This window comes from Elephas maximus, chromosome 20, assembly GCF_024166365.1.
Source record: "Elephas maximus indicus isolate mEleMax1 chromosome 20, mEleMax1 primary haplotype, whole genome shotgun sequence".
In the NCBI taxonomy this organism is placed as follows: Eukaryota; Metazoa; Chordata; class Mammalia; order Proboscidea; family Elephantidae; genus Elephas; species Elephas maximus.
In genome coordinates this window covers 75,936,623-75,958,105 of record NC_064838.1, presented here as the reverse complement: position 1 = coordinate 75,958,105, position 21,483 = coordinate 75,936,623, and the positions used below count along the sequence as shown (strand labels likewise).

Here is a 21,483-nt window from a genome sequence, read left to right as displayed (position 1 = left end):
AAAGAAAACTACAAAGTACTAGTGCAAGAAACTAAAAAGGACTTATATAAGTGGAAAAAATACCTTGCTGATGGATAGGAAGAATTAACATAGTAAAAATGTCTATTCTACCAAAAGCCATCTATACATACAATGCACTTTCCGATCCAAATTCCAATGACATTTTTTAATGTGATGGAGAAACAAATCACCAACTTCATATGGAAGGGAAAGAAGCCCTGGATAAGTAAAGCATTACTGAAAAAGCAGAAGAAAGTGGGAAGCCTCACTCTACCTGATTTTAGAACCTATTATACAGGCACAGTAGTCAAAACAGCCTGGTATTGGTACAACAACAGGCACACAGACCAATGGAACAGAAATGAGAACCCAGATATAAATCCATCCACATATGAGCGGATGATATTTGACAAAGGACCAGTGTCAGTTAATTGCGGAAAAGATAGTCTTTTTAACAAATTTTGCTAGCATAACTGGATATCCATTTGCAAAAAAATGAAACACGACCCATACCTCACACCATGCACAAAAACTAACTCCAAGTGGATCAAAGACCTAAACATAAAGACTAAAACGATAAAGATCATGGAAGAAAAAATAGGGAAAACGTTAGGAGCCCTAATACAAGGCATAAACAGAATACAAAACATTACCAAAAATGGCAAAGAGAAACCAGATAACTGGGAGTTCCTAAAAATCAAACACCTATGCTCATCTAAAGACTTCACCAAAAGAGTAAAGAGACCACCTACAGATTGGGAAAGAATTTTCAGCTATGACATTTCTGACCAGTGCCTGATCTCTAAAATCTACATGATTCTGTGAAAACTCAACCACAAAAAGACAAACAACCCGATCAAAAAGTGGGCAAAGGATATGAACACGCACTTCACTAGAGAAGATATTCAGGCAGCTAACAGATACATGAGAAAATACTCTCGATCATTAGCCATTAGAGAAATGCAAATTAAAACTACGATGAGATTCCATCTCACTCCAACAAGGCTGGTGTTAACCCAAAAAACACAAAATAATAAATGTTGGAGAGGCTGAGGAGACATTGGAACTCTTATACACTGCTGGTGGGAATGTAAAATGGGACAACCACTTTGGAAATCTATCTGGCGTCTTCTTAAAAAGTTAGAAATAGAACTACCATAAAAAAATACAACCCAGAAATCCCCCTTGTCGGAATATATCCTAGAGAAATAAGAGCCTTTACACAAACAGATATATGCACACCCATGTTTATTGCAGCTCTGTTTACAACAACAAAAAGCTGGAAGCAACCAAGGTGTCCATCAACAGATGAATGGTTAAATAAATTGTAGTGTATTCATACAATGGAATACTACGCATGGATAAAGAACAGTGATGAATCTGTGAAACATTTCATAACATGGAGGAACCTGGAAGGCATTATGCTGAGTGAAATTAGTCAAAAGGACAAATATTGTATAAGACCACTATTATAAGATCTGGAGAAATAGTAAAAACTGAGAAGAACACATACTTTTGTGGTTACGAGGTGGGGAGGGAGGGAGGGTGGGAGAGGGTTATTTACTGATTAGTTAGTAGATAAGAACTACTTTAGGTGAAGGGAAAGACAACACTCAATACATGGAAGGTCAACTCAATTGGACTGGACCAAAAGCAAAGGAGTTTCCGGGATAAACTAAACACTTCAAAGGTCAGCGGAGCAAGGGCAGGGTTTGGGGGACTATGGCTTAAGGGGACTTCTAAGTCAATTGGCAAAATAATTCTATTATGAAAACATTCTGCATCCCACTTTGAAATGTGGCGTCTGGGGTCTTAAATGCTAACAAGTGGCGATCTAAGATGCATCAATTGGTCTCAATCCACCTGTATCAAAGGAGAATGAAGAACACCAACGTCACACGATAACTATGAGCCCAAGAGACAGAAAGGGCCACATGAACCAGATTTACATCACCCTGAGACCAGAAGAACTAGAATGTACCCAGCCACAACCGATGGCTGCCCTGACAGGGAGCAGAACAGAGAACCCCTGAGGGAGCAGGAGATCAGTGGGATGCAGACCCCAAATTCTCATAAAAAGACCAGGCTTAATGGTCTGACTGAGACTAGAGGAATCCCGGCGGTCATGGTCCCCAAAACTTCTGTTGGCCCAGGACAGGAACCATTCCCGAAGACAACTCATCAGACATGGAAGGGACTGGACAATGGGTTGGAGAGAGATGCTGATGAAGATTGAGCTACTTGTATCAGGTGGACACTTGAGACTGTATTGACATCTCCTGTCTGGAGGGGAGATAGGAGGGTAGAGAAGGTTAGAAACCAGCAAAATCATCACAAAAGGAGAGACTGGAAGGAGGGAGCGGGCTGACTCATTAGGGCGAGAATAAGTGGGAGTATGGAGTAAGGTGTACATAAGCTTATATGTGACAGACTGACTTGATTTGTAAACTTTCACATAAAGCACAATAAAAATTATTCAAAAAAATATTCTTTATATTAGTAGAATTTGTTATAGCCCTTAAAGACAAAGAAAATTTCATAGGTTTAACCCCCTATATATTGAATCATACTGGGTTAATTTTCCTTTGTGGACAGCAATATTTGGTTTTATTTCAAACTCTTATCTGTGAAGCATGGTACCTTCCTAAAACATAAAAATATGACCTAATCAAACATTTCTTTTAGTGCAAGGCAATGAGATTTTAAAGTTAAAAATTAAGATTTAAAAAAAAGATTATCTAACAAAAAAAATGACTGTCAAATTAATTAAATTTACATGGCAGATGAGGATAAATTCATAAGAAATGAACTTTGTTAACTTTGTACTGTGATGAAGCAAGGATAACCAAGTACCATACAGTCGATTTTGTGAATTGTGACTGATTTTTGAACAGAAAAGTATTTCAACCCCATTTAGTATATCTAGTTAATCGACCTCCTCCAATAGTTGAAATGCATGTTTAAAGTCATTCATATCACAGATAATTCAAAAACAGTTGCAGTAGTACATCCACAGGGAACTGCTGGAAATTCAAGGCGAATTCAGAAGAGGACATGAAATGAGGGATATCATCGCTGATGTCAGATGGATTTTGCCTATAACAAAGAACTCCAGAAGGATGTTTACCAGTATTTTATTAAATGCCTATAGAAAGGCATTTGTGTGGATCACAACAAATTATGAAAAACATTGCAAAGAATGGGAATTGCATAACACTTAATTGTGCTTTTATGGAACCTGTAAAAAGACCCAGAGGAAGCTGTTTGAACAGGACAAGGGGATATGGTATGGTTTAAAATCAGGAAAGGTGTGCATCAGGGTTGTATCTTTCATCATACTTATTCAATCTGTATGCTGAGCAAATAATCTGAGAGACTGGACTATATCAAGAAGAATGTGGTATCTGGATAGATGGAAGATTCATTAATAATCTGAGATATGCAGATGATATAGTCTTGCTTGCTGAAACCCTGGTTGCATAGTGGTTAAGTGCTACAGCTGCTAACCAAAAGGTCAGCAGTTTGAATCCACCAGGTGCTCCTTGAAAACTCTATGGGGCAGTTCTGCTCTGTGCTATAAGGTTGCTATGAGTTGGAACTGACATGATGGCAATGTGTTTGGTTCTTGGTTTGGTTTTGCTGACAGCAAAGAGGACTTGAAGCAGTTACTGATGAAAATCCAAGACTACACCCTTCAGTATGGACTGCATCTCTACATATAAATTTTTTTTTTAACAAAAATTCTCACAACTGGACCAATAAGAAACATCATGATAAATGGAGATAAGATTGAAGTTGTCAAGGATTTCATTTTACTTGGATCCACAATCAACCCCCTTGGAAGCAGCAGTCGAGAAATAAAATGAAGTATTGCATTGGAAAAATCGGCTGCAAAAATCTCTTTAAAGTGTCGAAAGTAAAGATGTCACTTTGCAGACTAATGAGTGCCTGACTCAAGCCATGGTATTTTCAATCAAATCATGTGCATGCAAAAGCTAGGCAACGAATAAGGAAGACTGAGGAAGAATTGATGTCTTTGAATTATGGTGTTGCTGAAAAATTTTGAAAGTACTATGAACTGCCAGAAGAATAAACAAGTCTGTCCTGGAAAAAGAACAGGCCGTTCTCTGGAAGGGAGGATGACCAGACTTTGCTTCCTGTACTTTGGACATGTTTTCCAGAAGAGACCAGTTCCTTAGAGAAGAGCATTGTGCTTGGTAAGATAGAAGGTCAATGAAAGAGAGGAAGACACTGGATGAAATGGATTGACACAGTGGCTGCAACAATGAGCTCAAACATAGCAACAATTGTGGGGATGGTTAAGGACTGGGCAATGTTTACTTCTGTTGTACACAGGGTCACTATGAGTTGGAACCTACTCAATGGCACCTAACAAAAACAACATATCACAGAGCAGAGTTTCAGAATCTGCCTACATTAGACAATTTGAGTATACTTTTTTTTTCATTTTAACACAATGTTATGGATTGAATTGTGCCATTTCCAAAATAGGTGTTGAAATTCTAACCCCTGTACTTGCATATATGATCCTGTTTAGAAATAACAGTTTTATTTTGTTATGCTAATGAGGCTATACCAGTGTAGGGTGGATCTTAAACCTAATCTTGTCTGAGTTATTAAAAGAGCAGAATATACACAGACACACAAACCATGTGAGGATTGTTTAAAAGCCAAAGAATGTCAAGGAACCAAGGAATGCACAGGGCTATTCACAAGCAAGGAATTGACACACCCAGTACTTTACTTGGACTTTTAGCTTCCAGAACAATGAGAAAATAAATTTCGTTTATTTAAGGCTACCTAGTTTTGGTATTTGTGTCATAAAAAAAAAAAAAAGTTTTTTTTTTTTTTTTTTTTGTGTGTGTGTGTGTCATAGCAAATAAAAATAATACCAAACCCACTGTCCTCGAGTCGATTCTGACTTGTAGCCACCCTATAGGACAGAGTAGAACTGCCCATAGGGTTTCCAAGGAATACCTGGTGAATTCGAACCACCAAGCTTTTAGTTAGCAGTCATAGCTCTTAACCACTGTGTCACAAGCAGCACTAGACAATTAAGACACACAATAAGTAGTAAATATTTTTGGAGCAGATTATTTTGTTTTATGTGATGAATGCCTTTCTGATTCTCAGTAAAACGAACTATACATTCTTGTTGACTTAGGTGATAAATCACAGGTGTCTCTCTGTTTATAATTGCTCTGTAGCAGTTTGGTGCAATGGATAAGTGCTTGGCTGCTAACCGAAATTTGACATTGTGAATCCACCAAGTGGCTTCTCAGGAGAAGACCTGGGGATCTGCTTTCTTAAAAATTATAGCCAAGAAAATTCTATGGGGCAGTTTTTTTTTTTAATTAATTTTTATTAAGCTTCAAGTGAACATTTACCATTCCAATCAGTCTGTCACATGTAGGTTTACATACATCATACTCCCTTCTCCCACTTGCTCTCCCCCTATTGAGTCAACCCTTTCAGTCTCTCGTTTCGTGCCAATTTTGCCATCTTTCATCTCTCTCTTTCTTCCCATCCCCCCTCCAGTCAAGAGTTGCCAACACACTCTCCAGTGTCCATCTAATTTAATTGGCTCACTCTTCATCAGCATCTCTCTCCCCACCGCTGACCAGTCCTTTTCATGCCTGATGAGTTGTCTTTGGGGATGGTTCCTGTCCTGTGCCATCAGAAGTTCTGGGGAGCATTGTCTCTGGGATTCCTCTAGTCGCATTCATATCATTAGGTATGGTCTTTTTATGAGAATTTGGGGTCTGTATCCCATTGGCCACCTGCTCCCTCAGGAGTTGTCTGTTGTGCTCCCTAGCAGGGCAGACATCGATTGTGGCCGGGCACCAACTAGTTCTTCTGGTCTCAGGATAATGTAGGTCTCTGGTTCATGTGGCCCTTTCTGTCTCTTGGGTTCTTAGTTGTCGTGTGGCCTTGGTGTTCTTCCTTTGACTTTGCTCCAGGTGGGTTGAGACCAACTGATGTATCTTAGATGGCCCCTTGTTGGCATTTAGGACCCCAGGGGCCACAATTCAAAATGGGATGCAGAATGTTTTCATAATAGAATTATTTTGCCTGTTGACTTAGAAGTCTCCTCAAACCATGTTCCCCAGACCCCAGCCCCTGCTCCACTGACCTTTGAAGCATTCATTTTATCCCGGAAACCTCTTTGCTTTTAGTCCAGTCCAATTGGGCTGACCTTCTTTGTATTGAGTGTTGTCTTTCCCTTCACCCAAAGCAGTTCTTATCTACTGATTGATCAATAAAAAACCCTCCCCCTCCCTCCCTCCCTCCCCCCTTTGTAACCACAAAAGTATGTGTTCTTCTCCGTTTTTTCTATTTCTCAAGATCTTATAATAGTGGTCTTATACAATATTTGTCCTTTTGCCTCTGACTCATTTCGCTCAGCATAATGTCTTCCAGATTCCTCCGTGTTATGAATTGTTTCACAGATTCGTCACTGTTCTTTATCGATGCGTAGTATTCCATTGTGTGAATATACCACAATTTATTTACCCATTCATCCGTTGACGGACACCTTGGTTGCTTCCAGCTTTTTGCTATTGTAAACAGAGCTGCAATAAACATGGGTGTGCATATGTGTGTTTGTGTGAAGGCTCTTGTATCTCTAGGGTATATTCCGAGGAGTGGGATTTCTGGGTTGTATGGTAGTTCTATTTCTAACTGTTTAAGGTAAAGCCAGATGGATTTCCAAAGTGGTTGTATCATTTTACAATCCCACCAGCAGTGTATGAGAGTTCCAATCTCTCCACAGCCTCTCCAACATTTATTATTTTGTGTTTTTTGGATTAATGCCAGTCTTTTAGTTGGTGTGAGATAGAATCTCATCATAGTTTTAATTTGCATTTCTCTAATGGCTAATGATCGAGAGCATTTTCTCATGTATCTGTTGGCGGCCTGAATGTCTTCTTTAGTGAAATGTGTGTTCATATTCTTTGCCCACTTCTTGATTGGGTTGCTTGTCTTTTTGTGGTTGAGTTTTGACAGAATCATGTAGATTTTAGAGATCAGGTGCTGGTCTGAGATGTCATAGCTGAATATTCTTTCCCAGTCTGTAGGTGGTCTTTTTACTCTTTTGGTGAAGTCTTTAGATGAACATAGGTGTTTGATTTTTAGGAACTCCCAGTTATCGGGTTTCTCTTCATCATTTTTGGTAATGTTTTGTATTCTGTTTATGCCCTGTATTAGGGCTCCTAGGGTTGTCCCTATTTTTTCTTCCATGATCTTTATCGTTTTAGTCTTTATGTTTAGGTCTTTGATCCACTTGGAGTTAGTTTTTGTGCTTGGTGTGAGGTATGGGTCCTGTTTCATTCTTTTGCAAATGGATATCCAGTTATGCCAGCACCATTTGTTAAAAAGACTATCTTTTCCCCAATTAACTGACACTGGGCCTTTGTCAAATATCAGCTGCTCATACATGGATGGATTTCTATCTGGGTTCTCAGTTCTGTTCCATTGGTCTATGTGCCTGTTGTTGTACCAGTACCAGGCTGTTTTGACTACTGTAGCTGTATAATAGTTTCTGAAATCAGGTAGAGTGAGACCTCCCACTTTCTTCTTCTTTTTCAGTAATGCTTTGCTTATCCGGGGGTTCTTTCCCTTCCATATGAAATTAGTGATTTGTTTCTCTATCCCCTTAAAATATGACATTGGTTTTTGGATTGGAAGTGCGTTATATGTATAGATGGCTTTTAGTAGAATAGACATTTTTACTATGTTAAGTCTTCCTATCCATGAGCAGGGTATGTTCTTCCACTTAAGTATGTCCTTTTGAATTTCTTGTAGCAGAATTTTATAGTTTTCTTTGTATAGGTCTTTTACGTCCTTGGTAAGACTTATTCCTAAGTATTTTATCTTCTTGGGGGCTACTGTGAATGGTATCGATTTGGTTATTTCCTCTTCGGTGTTCTTTTTGTTGATGTAGAGGAATCCAAGTGATTTCTGTATGTTTATTTTATAACCTGAGACTCTGTCAAACTCTTCTATTAGTTTCAGTAGTTTTCTGGAGGATTCCTTAGGGTTTTCCATGTATACGATCATGTCATCTGCAAATAGTGATAGCTTTACTTCCTCCTTGCCAATGTGGATACCCTTTGTTTCTTTGTCTAGCCTAATTGCCCTGGCTAGGACTTCAAGTACGATGTGGAATAGGAGTGGTGATAAAGGGCATCCTTGTCTGGTTCCCGTTCTCAAGGGAAATGCTTTCAGGTTCTCTCCATTTAGAGTGATATTGGCTGTTGGCTTTGCATAGATGCCCTTTATTATGTTGAGGAATTTTCCTTCAATTCCTATTTTGGTAAGAGTTTTTATCATAAATGGGTGTTGGACTTTGTCAAATGCCTTTTCTGCATCTATTGATAAGATCATGTGGTTTCTATCTTTTGTTTTGTTTATGTGATGGATTACATTAATGGTTTTTCTGATATTAAACCAGCCTTGCATACCTGGTAGAAATCCCACTTGATCAGGGTGAATTATTTTTTTGATGTGTTGTTGAATTCTATTGGCTAGAATTTTGTTGAGGATTTTTCATGTATGGTCATAAGGGATATATGTCTAAAATATTCTTTTTTTGTAATGTCTTTACCTGGTTTTGGTATCAGGGAGATGGTAGCTTCATAGAATGAGTTGGGTAGTATTCCATCTTGTTCTATGCTTTGAAATACCTTCAGTAGTAGTGGTGTTAAGTCTTCTCTGAAGGTTTGGTAGAACTCTGCAGTGAAGCAGTCTGGGCCAGGATTTTTTTTGTTGGAAGTTTTTTGATTACCGTTTCAATCTCTTTTTTTGTTATGGGTCTATTTAGTTGTGCTAGTTCTGAATGTGTTAGTTTAGGTAGGTAGTATTTTTCTAAGAATTTATCCATTTCTTCTAGGTTTTCAAATTTGTTAGAGTACAATTTTACGAAGTAATCTGAAATGATTCTTTTAATTTCCTTTGGCACTGTTGTGATGTGGTCCTTCTCATTTCTTATTCGGGTTATTTGTTTCCCCTCCTGTTTTTCTTTAGTCAGTCTAGCCAAAGGTTTATCAATTTTGTTAATTTTTTCAAAGAACCAGCTTTTGGCTTTGTTAATTTTTTCAATTGTTTTTCTGTTCTCTAATTCATTTAGTTCAGCTCTAATTTTTATTATTTGTTTTCTTCTGGTGCCTGATGGGTTCTTTTGTTGCTCACTTTCTATTTGTTCAAGTTGGCGGGACAGTTCTCTGATTTTGGCTCTTTCTTCTTTTTGTATGTGTGCATTTATCGATATAAATTGACCTCTGAGCACTGCTTTTGCTGTGTCCCAGAGGTTTTGATACGAAGTATTTTCATTCTCGTTGCTTTCTAAGAATTTCCTTATTCCCTCCTTGATGTTTTCTATAACCCAGTCTTTTTTCAGGAGGGTATTGTTCATTTTCCAAGTATTTGATTTCTTTTCCCTAGTTTTTCTGTTATTGATTTCTAGCTTCTTTGCCTTGTGGTCTGAGAAGATGCTTTGTAATATTTCGATGTTTTGGATTCTACCAAGATTTGTTTTGTGACCTAATATGTGGTCTATTCTAGAGAATGTTGCATGTGCACTAGAAAAAAAAAGTATATTTTGCAGCAGTTGGGTGGAGAGTTCTGTATAAGTCTATGAGGTCAAGTTGGTTGATTGTTGTAAGTAGGTCTTCCGTGTCTCTATTGAGCTTCTTACTGGATGTCCTGTCCTTCTCCGAAAGTGGTGTGTTGAAATCCCCTACTATAAATGTGGAGGTGTCTATCTCGCTTTTCAATTCTGTTAAAATTTGATTTATGTATCTTGCAGCCCTGTCATTGGGTGCATAAATATTTAATATGGTTATATCTTCCTGATGAATTGTCCCTTTTATCATTATATAGTGTCCTTCTTTATCCTTTGTGGTGGATTTAAGTTTAAAGTCTATTTTGTCAGAAATTAATATTGCTACTCCTCTTCTTTTTTGCTTATTATTTGCTTGATATATTTTTTTCCATCCTTTGAGTTTTAGTTTGTTTGTGTCTCTAAGTCTAAGGTGTGTCCCTTGTAGGCAGCATATAGATGGATCGTGTTTCTTTATCCAGTCCGTGATTCTCTGTCTCTTTATTGGTGCATTTAGTCCATTTACGTTCAGCGTAATTATAGATAAATAAGTTTTTAGTGCTGTCATTTTGATGCCTTTTCATGTGTGTTGTTGGCCATTTCATTTTTCCACATACTTTTTTGTGCTGAGACGTTTTTCTTAGTAGATTGTGAGACCCTCATTTTCATAATGTTTAACTTTATGTTTGTTGAGTCGTTACGTTTTTCTTGAGTTATGGAATTGATATTCCTTTTTATGGTTACCTTATTATTTTCCCCTATTTTTCTAAGTAAAAACCTAACTTGTATCATTCTATATCGCCTTGTATCACTCTCCATCTGGCAGTTCAATGCCTCCTATATTTAGTCCCTCTTTTTGGTTACTGTGATCGTTTATCTATTGATTTCCATGATTTCCTGTTATGTGTATTATTTTGTTTATTTACATATTTTTTCTAATTAATCTTTGTTTGTTTTTGTGCTTTCCCCATTTGAGTTGCGTTGATATCAGGACGTTCTGTTTTGTGACCTTGTATTGTGCTGGTACCTGATATTATTGGTCATCAGGCCAAACAATCTCCTTAAGCATTTCTTGCAGTCTTGGTTTAGTTTTTGCAAATTCCCTAAACTTGTGTTTATCTGTAAATATCTTAATTTCTCCTTCATATTTCAGAGAGAGTTTTGCTGCATATATGATCCTTGGTTGGCAGTTTTTCTCCTTCAGTGCTCTGTATACGTCGTCCCATTCCCTTCTTGCCTGCATGGTTTCTGCTGAGTAGTCTGAGCTTATTGATTCTCCCTTGAAGGAAACCTTTCTTTTCTCCCTGGCTGCTTTTAAAATTTTCTGTTTGTCTTTGGTTTTGGCAAGTTTGATGATAATATGTCTTGGTGTTTTTCTTTTTAGATCAATCTTAAATGGGGTTCGATGAGCATCTTGGATAGATATCCTTTCGTCTTTCATGATGCCAGGGAAGTTTTGTGTCAGGAGTTCTTCAACTATTTTCTCTGTGTTTTCTGTCCCCTCTATGGGGCAGTTTTACAGTCACGTGGGTCACCGTGAGTCGAAAATCAACTTGATGATACCCAATAACAACAATAATTCTATATTACAAAAATCATTTGTTTAAGGCTTTGACCTTAGATGTTTCCCTCTTGGTAAGTGCACCCATAACATACATATTAAGGCATTAAAATTAGTGTGTGTTTTTTTTTCCCCTTAATCATTTTCTGAATTTATAATTGGATTCTATGATGGCACTTAGATACATTAATACCTCCATTTATTGAGCAAATATAGAATAAATCCCAATCATGTAGTTACATTTATTCTTCAGCAAAGGAAATGAAAACTTCGCTAGGTCTTTTAATAACAAATGAATCTGGTGCACGAAATTAAAAACTTACATAATCATTGGAGGGGTTGGAGGAGCTGACTTTTAGATTTGTGGATTCGGAAAGAAAGTCCACTGCAACTACTTCTCAAAGTACTTCCCTGTTCAGAGTTTAAAAAGATAATTTACTTCAAAAGTATTAAAGGTTTACTTTTTCACATTTACCTCTTTAATCCATATAAAGCTTGAATTTTAAGGTAGTGTTTGAAGTGGAAATATGGATAAGGATAACTAGATTTTCCCAGCACCATTTATTGAATAACTATTTCATTTCCTACTACACTGAAATATCATCATTTTTATGTATAAAATATCTATAGATCCATTGTTCTGTTTCTTGAATTTCTATTTTCTTCAATTTGTCTATCCATGAGCCAAAACTATAGTGTTTAAATTACTGTATTGTTTCAGATAGACGCTATAGTTGTGTAACAAATGGCTCCAAAATTTAGTTGCTGAGAACAACAGCAATCACTTTATTTCCAGATGGTTTCTCTAGGTCATGAATACGGTTCATGGTTTCTCAGGAGCCTAAAATCAGAGGTGATTGGGGATGAGGTCATCTAACAGTTTTCTTTATCATATATCTGGTACCTGGTCTTGAAAGTCTTGAACAGTGATGGCTGAAATAACTGGCACTGCTTGGGCTTCTCCTTCTATTTCTATGTGGTCTGTCTACATAGTCTCTCAAGCATGGTCTCTCAAGCATGGAGACTTTTACATGGTGAATCAGAGCTCTAAAAGTGTGTGTCAAGAGAGCAAGCAAGGTAGAAGTGCATTTTCTTTTTTTACCTAACCTTGGAAGTCACATAGAATCACTTCTGTCATATTCTATTTGTCCAGAGTCATAAATTTCCTTCCATTTTCAAGTAGAAAGGGCATGGACTCTACCACTTAAGGAGGAAATGTCAACATTCTGAAAGAGCATATATAACAGGCTATAATGCGGTGGAAATATGCCAAAATCTCCCCTTTGGCCACAACAATGTGCATGCCCCCCACAAGAAAAGCACACTCACTGTCCCCTTTCCCAAGGTCCCTCTCTCAACCCTCATCCAATTACAGTATCAGGTTTTGACTTAAGATTCAGGATCTTATCATCTAAATTACATCCAAGTGGGATGAGGCTCGTGAGGTGTGGTTCCTTGGACACAACTCTTTTAGTACTATTCAATCTGAAGACCTATGAACTATAGATACATTATCTGTGCTCCTCCCCCAACCCAGTGTAAAATGCTCTGACAGGTATGGAATAACTTCTTTATACACTTATGTTCAAAAAGGGGAAACATGAGAGTTGCGCAGCAGTGATGGTCCATAGAAATTTTGACAACCTATTTAGACACATGTTATTTCCAGATTCTTGGTTATCTGTCCAGGACTTCTGGTAGTGATTTTTCCATGCATCTTGCCCCAAAATACCTTTGGTATTTTGATTCTGCTTTCTGAATTATCCATTCTTTTCTGTAACATATAGCTTGTGTTTGTAGGTTACCAAACATACTTGAAATATACAGGGGAGATTATTCTCACATTCCCATTTAACTTACTTATTTGGCTTGCAAAAAGATGGAGAGACAGACTTAATATGTGTGGAAAATGGAAGCTTAAAAATTCCAAATCATTTATCTTTATATTTTGTGATTTGTCTTTATACGATAAATCCTATAGAATAACTTCAAAGCTATATTTGGTTATTATATCTCAACATCTTCATTTCCCAAAAGGCAGGTCTCTCTTGGAAACAACATGGGTAATTGTCTTAGTTATCTAGTGCTGCTGTAACAGAAATACCACAGGCGAATGGCTTTAACAAACAGAAGTTTATTTTCTCAGTCTATTAGAAGTCCAAATCAAGTGTCAGCTTTTTCTCTCTGTCAGTTCTGTAAAAAGGTCTTTATCATCAATCCTCTGCTGGACTCAGTGCAGGGATCCCAGGCCCAAACACTCACTCTTCTCCTGGCACTGCTTTCTTAGTGGTATGAGGTCCCTCTGTCTCTCTGTCCCCTTCTTTCTTTTATATCTTAAAAGAGATTGGCTTAAGAAAAGCTTAATCTTTTGCTTGAGTCCTGCCTCGTTAGCACAGCTGCCACTAATCCCATCTCATTAACATCACAACACATAGGAAATTCACATCAGTTTACAAAATAGTGGAAAATCACACAAGACTGGAAATCATGGCTTAGCCAAGTTGACACATATTTTGGGAGGACACAATTCAATCCATTGCAGTAATCGAAGCAACTGTATAGATCAATTAGGCAAACAAAACAGTAACTTTTGTTTGAATTACTCTGTAAAAAGTGAGACTATCAGCTATTCCACGTAGTGAAAAGACAAACAGGCTGAGAGTCAGGAAACCTGAGTTCTTATCCTTAATCTAAAAAACCACCACCTAAATGTGCAATTTTGTTAACGTCCTTTTTCTTCTCTTAATCTCAGTTTCCTCATTTTCAAAATGAAAAGAATCTGTCTACCTACCTACCAACTGACTAACCTATCAACCAGTCCATCCATCCATCCATCCACCCACCCATCCATCCATCCATCCATCCATCCATCCATCCATCCATCCATCCATCCATCCATCCATCCATCCATCCATCCATCCATCCATCCATCCATTATCTATCTACTTATTTATTTATAGGTCACATTCTGGCCTCAGTGTGCTTAAATTCTCAGAAAATTGTCATTGGAATGTAATATGAATAGGTTATTACTCAGCTCAATAGGAAACATGGTCCAACTCTTTTCAGAGACTTCTTATTTTGGAGAACTCTTAAATTAGAGAACATAATGGAATCCAACAGAATAAGCTGGCTTTTAGTTCTACTGCTTAGCAGTTATACCGCACTGGGCAAGTGAAATGAGACATTCTGAGCCTTAGATTTCCCATCTATGAATTAGGAAAAGTATACTTACGGGGTTATTTGAGTTTAAAAGTGAAAATGACTTCCAAATACTAGGTGCAAAAACATCAAAATCAAACCTGTCGCCATCATCTTGATTCCACTTCATGGTGACCCCATGAGTTACAGAGTAGAACTGCTGCATAGGGGTTTCTTGGCTGTAGTTTTTACAGAAGGAGGTCACCAGGCGTATATTCCATGGAGCTGTTGGGTGGGTTCAAGCCACCAACCTTTAGGTTAGTAGTCTAATGAAAACTATTTGTACCACCCTGGGACCTAAACCAAAAAAAACAAACCCAGTGCCGTCGAGTCGATTCTGACTCCCAGGGACCTACTTACTTTTAATAACAAATTTAAGGTGGGTTAGAAATAATATTTGGATGGGGTAGCAATGTGTTATTAACTGACATAAAACAAACAAAAAATAAGTATTTATCCATTGCCTTCAAGCTGATGTTGACTCATAAAGACCCTACAGGACAGAGTAGATCTGCTCCAAAGGGTTTCCAAGGAGTGCCTGGTGTATTTGAATGGCCAACCTTTTTGTTAACAGCTGTAGCTCTTAACCACTGTACCACCACGGCCCCAAATAAGTATATAAAAAGTTCTAAATTCTTGTTCTAAATTCTCCTGAGACGGAAGTTGGGAAATCTCAGAGGAAGTACTGAGACTGGCATAGTTCAAATCCCTAAGTGTTTTTTGAATCCAATTTTATGCCTCCATGAGTTAGGGTTAGAGTCTTCTTAAAGCCTTTGTTGCTAGATGAATATTAAAGAAGGGTCATGCTAACTACCTAGGTAAGGTTTTAAATGGCAGATAACACGGGGTCAAGGTCGAGAGCAAGACTTCAGGCCAGATACTTGAATTAGATCTTCTGACCTGCTCCTCACTAACTATACGTCCTGAGGTAAATGGCTAACTCCCTCTTTTTCTCAATTTTCCTATATGTAAAATAGAAGGAATAATCTTCCTGTGGGGTTTTTTTATATGTGAAATAGAAGGAATAACCTTCCTACTGTATATAACCCAGTGCCATCGAGTCCTACTGTATATAGTCCTTTTAAAAAAATATTAAATGAGGTAATTTACGTGAAGTGCTTTGCACAGTGCCTAGCATATAAGAGTATAAGAAGTAATCAATTAATATTAGTTTTTGATCATTGCATATAATAATAATGTTTAACCTTTACATAGAACTTTATAATTTAAGAAACATTTTCATATCTCCTATGGGGAAATTAGGCTTAATTCCTTTAGTTCTTCGTTTTCTCAGGACTCACGCTGAGATCACAAAAATGGAGGTAGAGGTAAGAAAGAGATATGAGAAAGGAAAGGAGACCAGTGGGCAGTAGAGGTCTTTTGGGGGTGGGCAATGCTGAGCAATAAGGTAGAAAACAGTGGGATTGAAGGGGAGGACATCAGCGAGTGAGAACCCTCGTAAGTAAATCTGTATATAGGTGTCAGAAAATTAGATTTGACATTCACATTAAAACACTAATCATATGACAAATTCTACCTCTACCTACTCAATGCCAAAATTACCCCCTAATTCTGGTGTTGGGGGTGGTGATGTGCATGTGTGTGTGAAATATCTTATAATCACTTTGATAAAGAAAAATAATAATAATAAAAAAGATTCATGGTGGTGGTTAAAAACCTTGCAGATGAATGAGAGAAAAATATGTCCTCATCTGTTTTTATAAGTACTTGTTTTGGGGTGACACAGATACAGCCTCATAGAAAAAAATAAATAAATTTTAAAGTACACTATAAATTTAATAGTCACAGGCAGTAAACATACCCTACTCTTAAAAATTTCAATAAAAGTAGTTGATATTGATTGTGTACCTACTTTGGGCCAAATGCAGAACTAGTAGCCTTGTCACTGTCACAGCCATACTTCAACCTAATTGACCACATTTGACAGAAAATAGTTAACAGGTTCAGAGGTTAAACACATTTTACAGAATTACCTTTGTTAGCTCTATTTCAACGTAAGACTAGGGTTACCAACCACTGACTAACATCAGAAAACTTCCTTACCCTCTTCTTATCTTAGTTATTTCATCTAATAAATAAGGATAATAATAGTGTATGACTCAATATTGATACAAGGATTAAATGTGCCTGGCATTTCAAAGGCACCCAAGTAAATGTTAGCCGTGTAAATCATGGCATCTGTAGGTGAGGTTGTCTCAATAAAGGGCAACAATGCCTTTCATGGAGTGAAGTCCAAAACTTTGGAATAATTTTTACTCTTCTTTCTTTCTGACACCCCACATTAAGTCCATCAGCAGATACTACTGCAGCTACCTTCATCATACATCTCCCTCCACTAAGCCCATCCTTGTGCAAATCACCATCACGTTTCTGCTGAATGGTTACAATATCCTCCTAACTAATCATCTCCCTGCTTCTACCATTGCCCCTTTATAGTCTATTCCCCACACGGTAGCCAGAACGATCAATTCTAAGATTCAGTCAGACCATGCCATTTTGCAGTGCAAAACCTTTCAATGGCTTTGTTTTTCACTTAGAATAATTTCATACCCCTTAAAATGATCCTGCAAAGCCCTATCAGACCTGCCACTTACCAGTCCTTCATTGCTCTCCAGCCATACTGATCTCCTTTAGACAATGATGCCAACCACATTCCCTCCTCAGAGTGTTTTCACTTACTGATTTTTTTGTCTGGAATGTTCTTTCCTTAGATGTCTTCTTGCATCTTTCTTCACTTCTTTCTAGTCTAGTTCACATGTTCCCTTCTCAATGAAGCCTTCTGTGACTACTTTATAGAAAATAACACCCTACCCCCAGATTCCAAATATCCATTACCCTACTTAACTTTCCCCATAGCAGATATTACAATCTGAAATACTATCTACTTTCTGTTTTATTTGCTTACTTTCTGTCTTCCCTTACTAGAATGTAAGCTACATCAGTGTAGAGGCTTCATCTGTTTGTTCACTGCTATCTTTCAACTTTCTAGAGTATTGGGCACATAGTAGATGATTAATAAATATTTTGTAAATGACTTATTAAATGGAGCTTAAAGCTATATTTCATCGGGTAATCCTTCTCCCCAGACTCTACAGGTTTTATTTTCATTAATAAGAATATTCATTTTGTCTAATTTTGTATGGATGTGGAGTTCGGCAGACTGATAAAATGTTCCTTAATATTATATCTTGTTTCTGTTTGACTTCAAAATCTCAAAAAGAGATTTTATAAATTGATTAAAACTACCCCCCATGCACTAAAATAAAACAGAAAAACTCATGATGCAATAACACACAGAGAAAGAGAATCTGGATTTTTGTGAGTTTTTCAGCTTACTTTCTAAGTAATTCTAATATACAAAGACAAATACTTTTTGGAAAAAGATAAAATCATGGCTCTCATACAAATTTAAAATGAACATATGGCAAAGTTTTTATTTAACACATTAATTAATGAATGAACCAGGAATATGTTGTAATCCATTTAAAGGAGAATCCAGTGTAGCACATTTGTTCAATCAGGAACGTGTAATGAATTTACAAATAGATGCAAAACTGACTTTATCCGCAATGATTGAGGGAAATCAATTGAACCTCCATCAGACAACATTTTCAGTGTCATGGACAAGAATTATTTGTGTTATCAGTTTTCAATAACTCTAAGAGTTATAAAATATCTCAAAGACAGTGAAAGGCATAATCCTCATAGAATCATGTAGCCCCAAGGGGAGTGCTATAGATAACACATAGCTTTCATTGAAGATCGCCAGTAATCTTTTTATATTTCAAAGTCTGTCACAGTTTTTTCCTCACAGAAGCTAAATTTCTTTAGCAGCTATACATCAAAAGAAGTAGAGATTATTTTGAAATAACATAAAATTATATAAAGGGAAAACTATTTTTCCATTTAATTTTATTATTTACAAAGGAAAAGTGCAAACTTTCTATATCCATTGGAGTCTTCACAAGAAACAGCATACTCAAAATGGCAGATTAAAAAAAATTAAAGAAGATTACTTATTGATGTATGAAAAAGTTTAAGGGAAATTAATTAGGGATGATGATAAAGCATTCCAGGCCTAGCTACCAGTAGGAAACCATTGCCAGAATTATGGCTGAGGGAATGAGTAGAATAAATGATTACAAAAGGAAATATGAAAGTAGGAGACGCCTACCCAACAAGACCTGTGACCCCAGTTTAAGGTACCCTGTTACTGATAAACCACAGAAGGGGCCCAGGAGAATAAACTCTGACATGCTTTTCTTCCCACCCTGTCGTCTAACATTCATCTAGTACTTCCTGTTGACCAGAGAAGGAGGAGGCCTGGTTGAGGAACACCATGGAAGCCCGCCATGGAAGAGAAGAGTGAGAATAGACCTGAAGGGTTGAGAGGAGTATATCTTGCTCACTTTCCAAGACTTTATTAAATTGTTTTCCTAGGTAAGATGGTGAGCACTCCTATTTTGGAAAACAGAGAACGTGGGAGAAATAAGTAAATTGTCTTCCAACTTAAATTTGTACAATTAATGTTTATTGACCTCCACTCTGGTTCAAACATTAAAGTAGATCTGGGGATAAAGAGGTGAAGAAGGCAGATACAGCTTTCCTTCTCTGTGGCTTATTTAAAGGTTTTTGAATGGAAGAGTGAGGTGATTTAGTCTCAATCTGTATATCAACAGTGTATAAAACAAGAACCAAGAGTTGGTTAGAAGCCATAGCTCTTAACCACTGCCCCACCAGAGCCCTTCATATACAGGTATATATATACATATATATATACTTATATATGTGTGTGTTTCTATGTGTATGTGTTGTTGTCTTTGTTGTGTGCTGTGGGGTTGATTTTTACCCATAGTGACCCTATATGACACAGTAGAACTGCCCCATAGGGTTTCCTAGGCTGAAATCTTTATGAAAGCAGATGGCCAGGTCTTTTCTCCCACAGAGGGACTCATAGGTTTGAACTGCCAATCTTTTGGTTAGCAGCTGAGTGCTTAACTGTTGTGGCACCAGGGTTCCACACCCACACATAGATGAGTTCCCTAACATTTCCTGCTGGCTGAGAAGGAATTGGGTTTATTACATGATGAGCTCCCTGTGCCTGAATATCCTCCAGCAAATGCCCAGTGACCACTTGTCACAAGATGTTGTAGATGGCATTCCAGCACCAACAGAAAAAGCTGGATTGGACAGCCTCAATGGTTCTAATCTCTTTGTAAAATAGAAATTGCAAATTTTTTTCTCTTCTTTTATACCGTAAAGGAAAAGAGTTTGTATTTTTTAAATGCTTTGTTCTTATTTGCAAACCCAAAATCTCATGACCCTGCTGTTAAAAATGTTGTCTTTACAGGATAATCCCAATTTCTGTGTCCATCATCAGCACTGAAGTGAAAGAAAACAGGATGAACGTGACCGATTTAATTCTAATAGGGCTTACACAGAATCCTCAGTTGCAGAGAATTCTAGTTGTTGTGTTGTTTATCACCTACATTGTCACCGTCTCAGGAAACCTGCTCACTGTGGTCACCATAATCTGCAGTCAGACATTGAAATCCCCAGTGTATTTCTTCCTGGCCTTCTTATCTTTGATAGATGCCTGCTACTCCTCTTCCATACTTCCTAAAATGCTAGCTGACTTGCTCTCTGAGACAAAAACCATCTCCTTCAATGGCTGCATGACACAGATCTTTACTGAACATTTCTTAGGTGGTTCTGAGGTTGCTCTCCTTGTGGTCATGGCCTATGACCGTTATGTGGCCATCTGTAGACCTCTGCACTATGTGACCATCATGAACCACCATGTATGCTGCCTTTTGGTGGGGGCATCTTGGACAGTGGGTTTTTTCCACTCTATTGGACAGATTCTTGTCACTTTCTGGCTCCCATTCTGTGGCCCCAACATCATGGATCACTTCATGTGTGACGTCTTTCCTCTGTTACAACTTGCCTGCACAGACACTTTCCTTGTTGGTCTCTTAGTTGCTACCAATGTTGGGGTTATCTGTGGAATATCCTTTGTAATGTTGTCGACATCCTATGTTGTCATCCTCTACTCCTTGAGGACTCAGAGCTCTGCAGGGAGGAAAAAGGCCCTCTCTACCTGTGGTTCCCACATCACTGTTGTTGTCTTGTTCTTTGTGCCCTGTATTTTTATATATATGCGACCAGTAGCCACCTTCTCCATGGATAAAGCCATAACTGTATTCTATACTCTTGTCACTCCCATGTTAAACCCCATTATCTACACAGTAAGGAATGCAGAAGTAAAAAATGCCATCAAAATGTTATTGAAAAGAAATGTAATTTCAGATAATAAATGACCCAATATGAAGATTTTATTTCTATCCTGATCTTTACATTTCTGTTTTATGTTACATACATATATGTGTACAAATGTATATGTTTTTGTGTGTGTATATATATGTAGCTCTTTCTCACATATATCACTTAACTTCCATAGAACCTTTGCCCAAGAATGGCATGGAGGTGGTGTCTGACCTCCTCTATCTTCACAAGGAGGAAGAAGAATCAAAATTAGCAACCCAAGCCTGATTCTTTGCGGAAGTCATACATGCCTCCTCTCTCCACCATCTTTACTAATTCTGACACCAGCTGCCCCTCCTATGGCACTCTCTACTTCTCTGCTAGGTTCAATAATTTATTGCAATGGCCACACAGAAGTCACAGACAATATTCACTATTATGGTGTTTATTAGGGAAGTAATAGTTACAATTCAGGCCCAAGAATATTCAATATACAGTTCTTCCATAAGAACAGCCTCTTTCCAGCTGTGCTGAAAGGCACACCTCTCCCTGGTCTTAGACATATGCCCAAAGGCACTCAACTTTCTCCATGAGCCTGGAAACCCACCGGGCGATTGCCTGCTGATGGACGTCTCCTGCTGCTGGGTGTCTCCTACTGGGTCTTTCCTGCCACTGCTTCTCACCATCTTCAGGGTTACAGCTCACTCTCTGTTGGTCTGCTGCTTCCTAGAGCTTCTCAGCACAGGGACCCCAGGTCCAAAGGGCATGCGGGCTCCTGGCTGTTATTCCTTGGCAGTGGTGAGATCTTCTCTTTTCC

The 21,483-nt window shown here is 37.8% G+C and overlaps 1 protein-coding gene across 1 annotated transcript; it reads left to right on the top strand.

Moving 5' to 3' along the window:
- Window positions 1–18,512: 18,512 nt before the first annotated feature.
- Window positions 18,513–20,722, top strand: LOC126063686 (olfactory receptor 140-like). Its single transcript, XM_049862102.1, has 2 exons — window positions 18,513–18,604; window positions 19,753–20,722. Exons 1-2 carry the CDS (start codon window positions 18,513–18,515, stop codon window positions 20,720–20,722), a joined length of 1,062 nt encoding a protein of 353 aa, XP_049718059.1.
- The last annotated feature ends 761 nt before the right edge of the window (window positions 20,723–21,483 follow it).

What these genes read in the sequence shown, in the direction of transcription:
- LOC126063686 (XM_049862102.1), top strand. Translation starts at nt 18,513, where the DNA reads ATGGCTGAGGGAATGAGTAGAATAAATGATTACAAAAGGAAATATGAA. An exon ending in ACCTGTGACCCCAGTTTAAG is followed by an intron (nt 18,605 to 19,752) that starts GTACCCTGTTAC and finishes TTGTCTTTACAG; the next exon opens with GATAATCCCAATTTCTGTGT.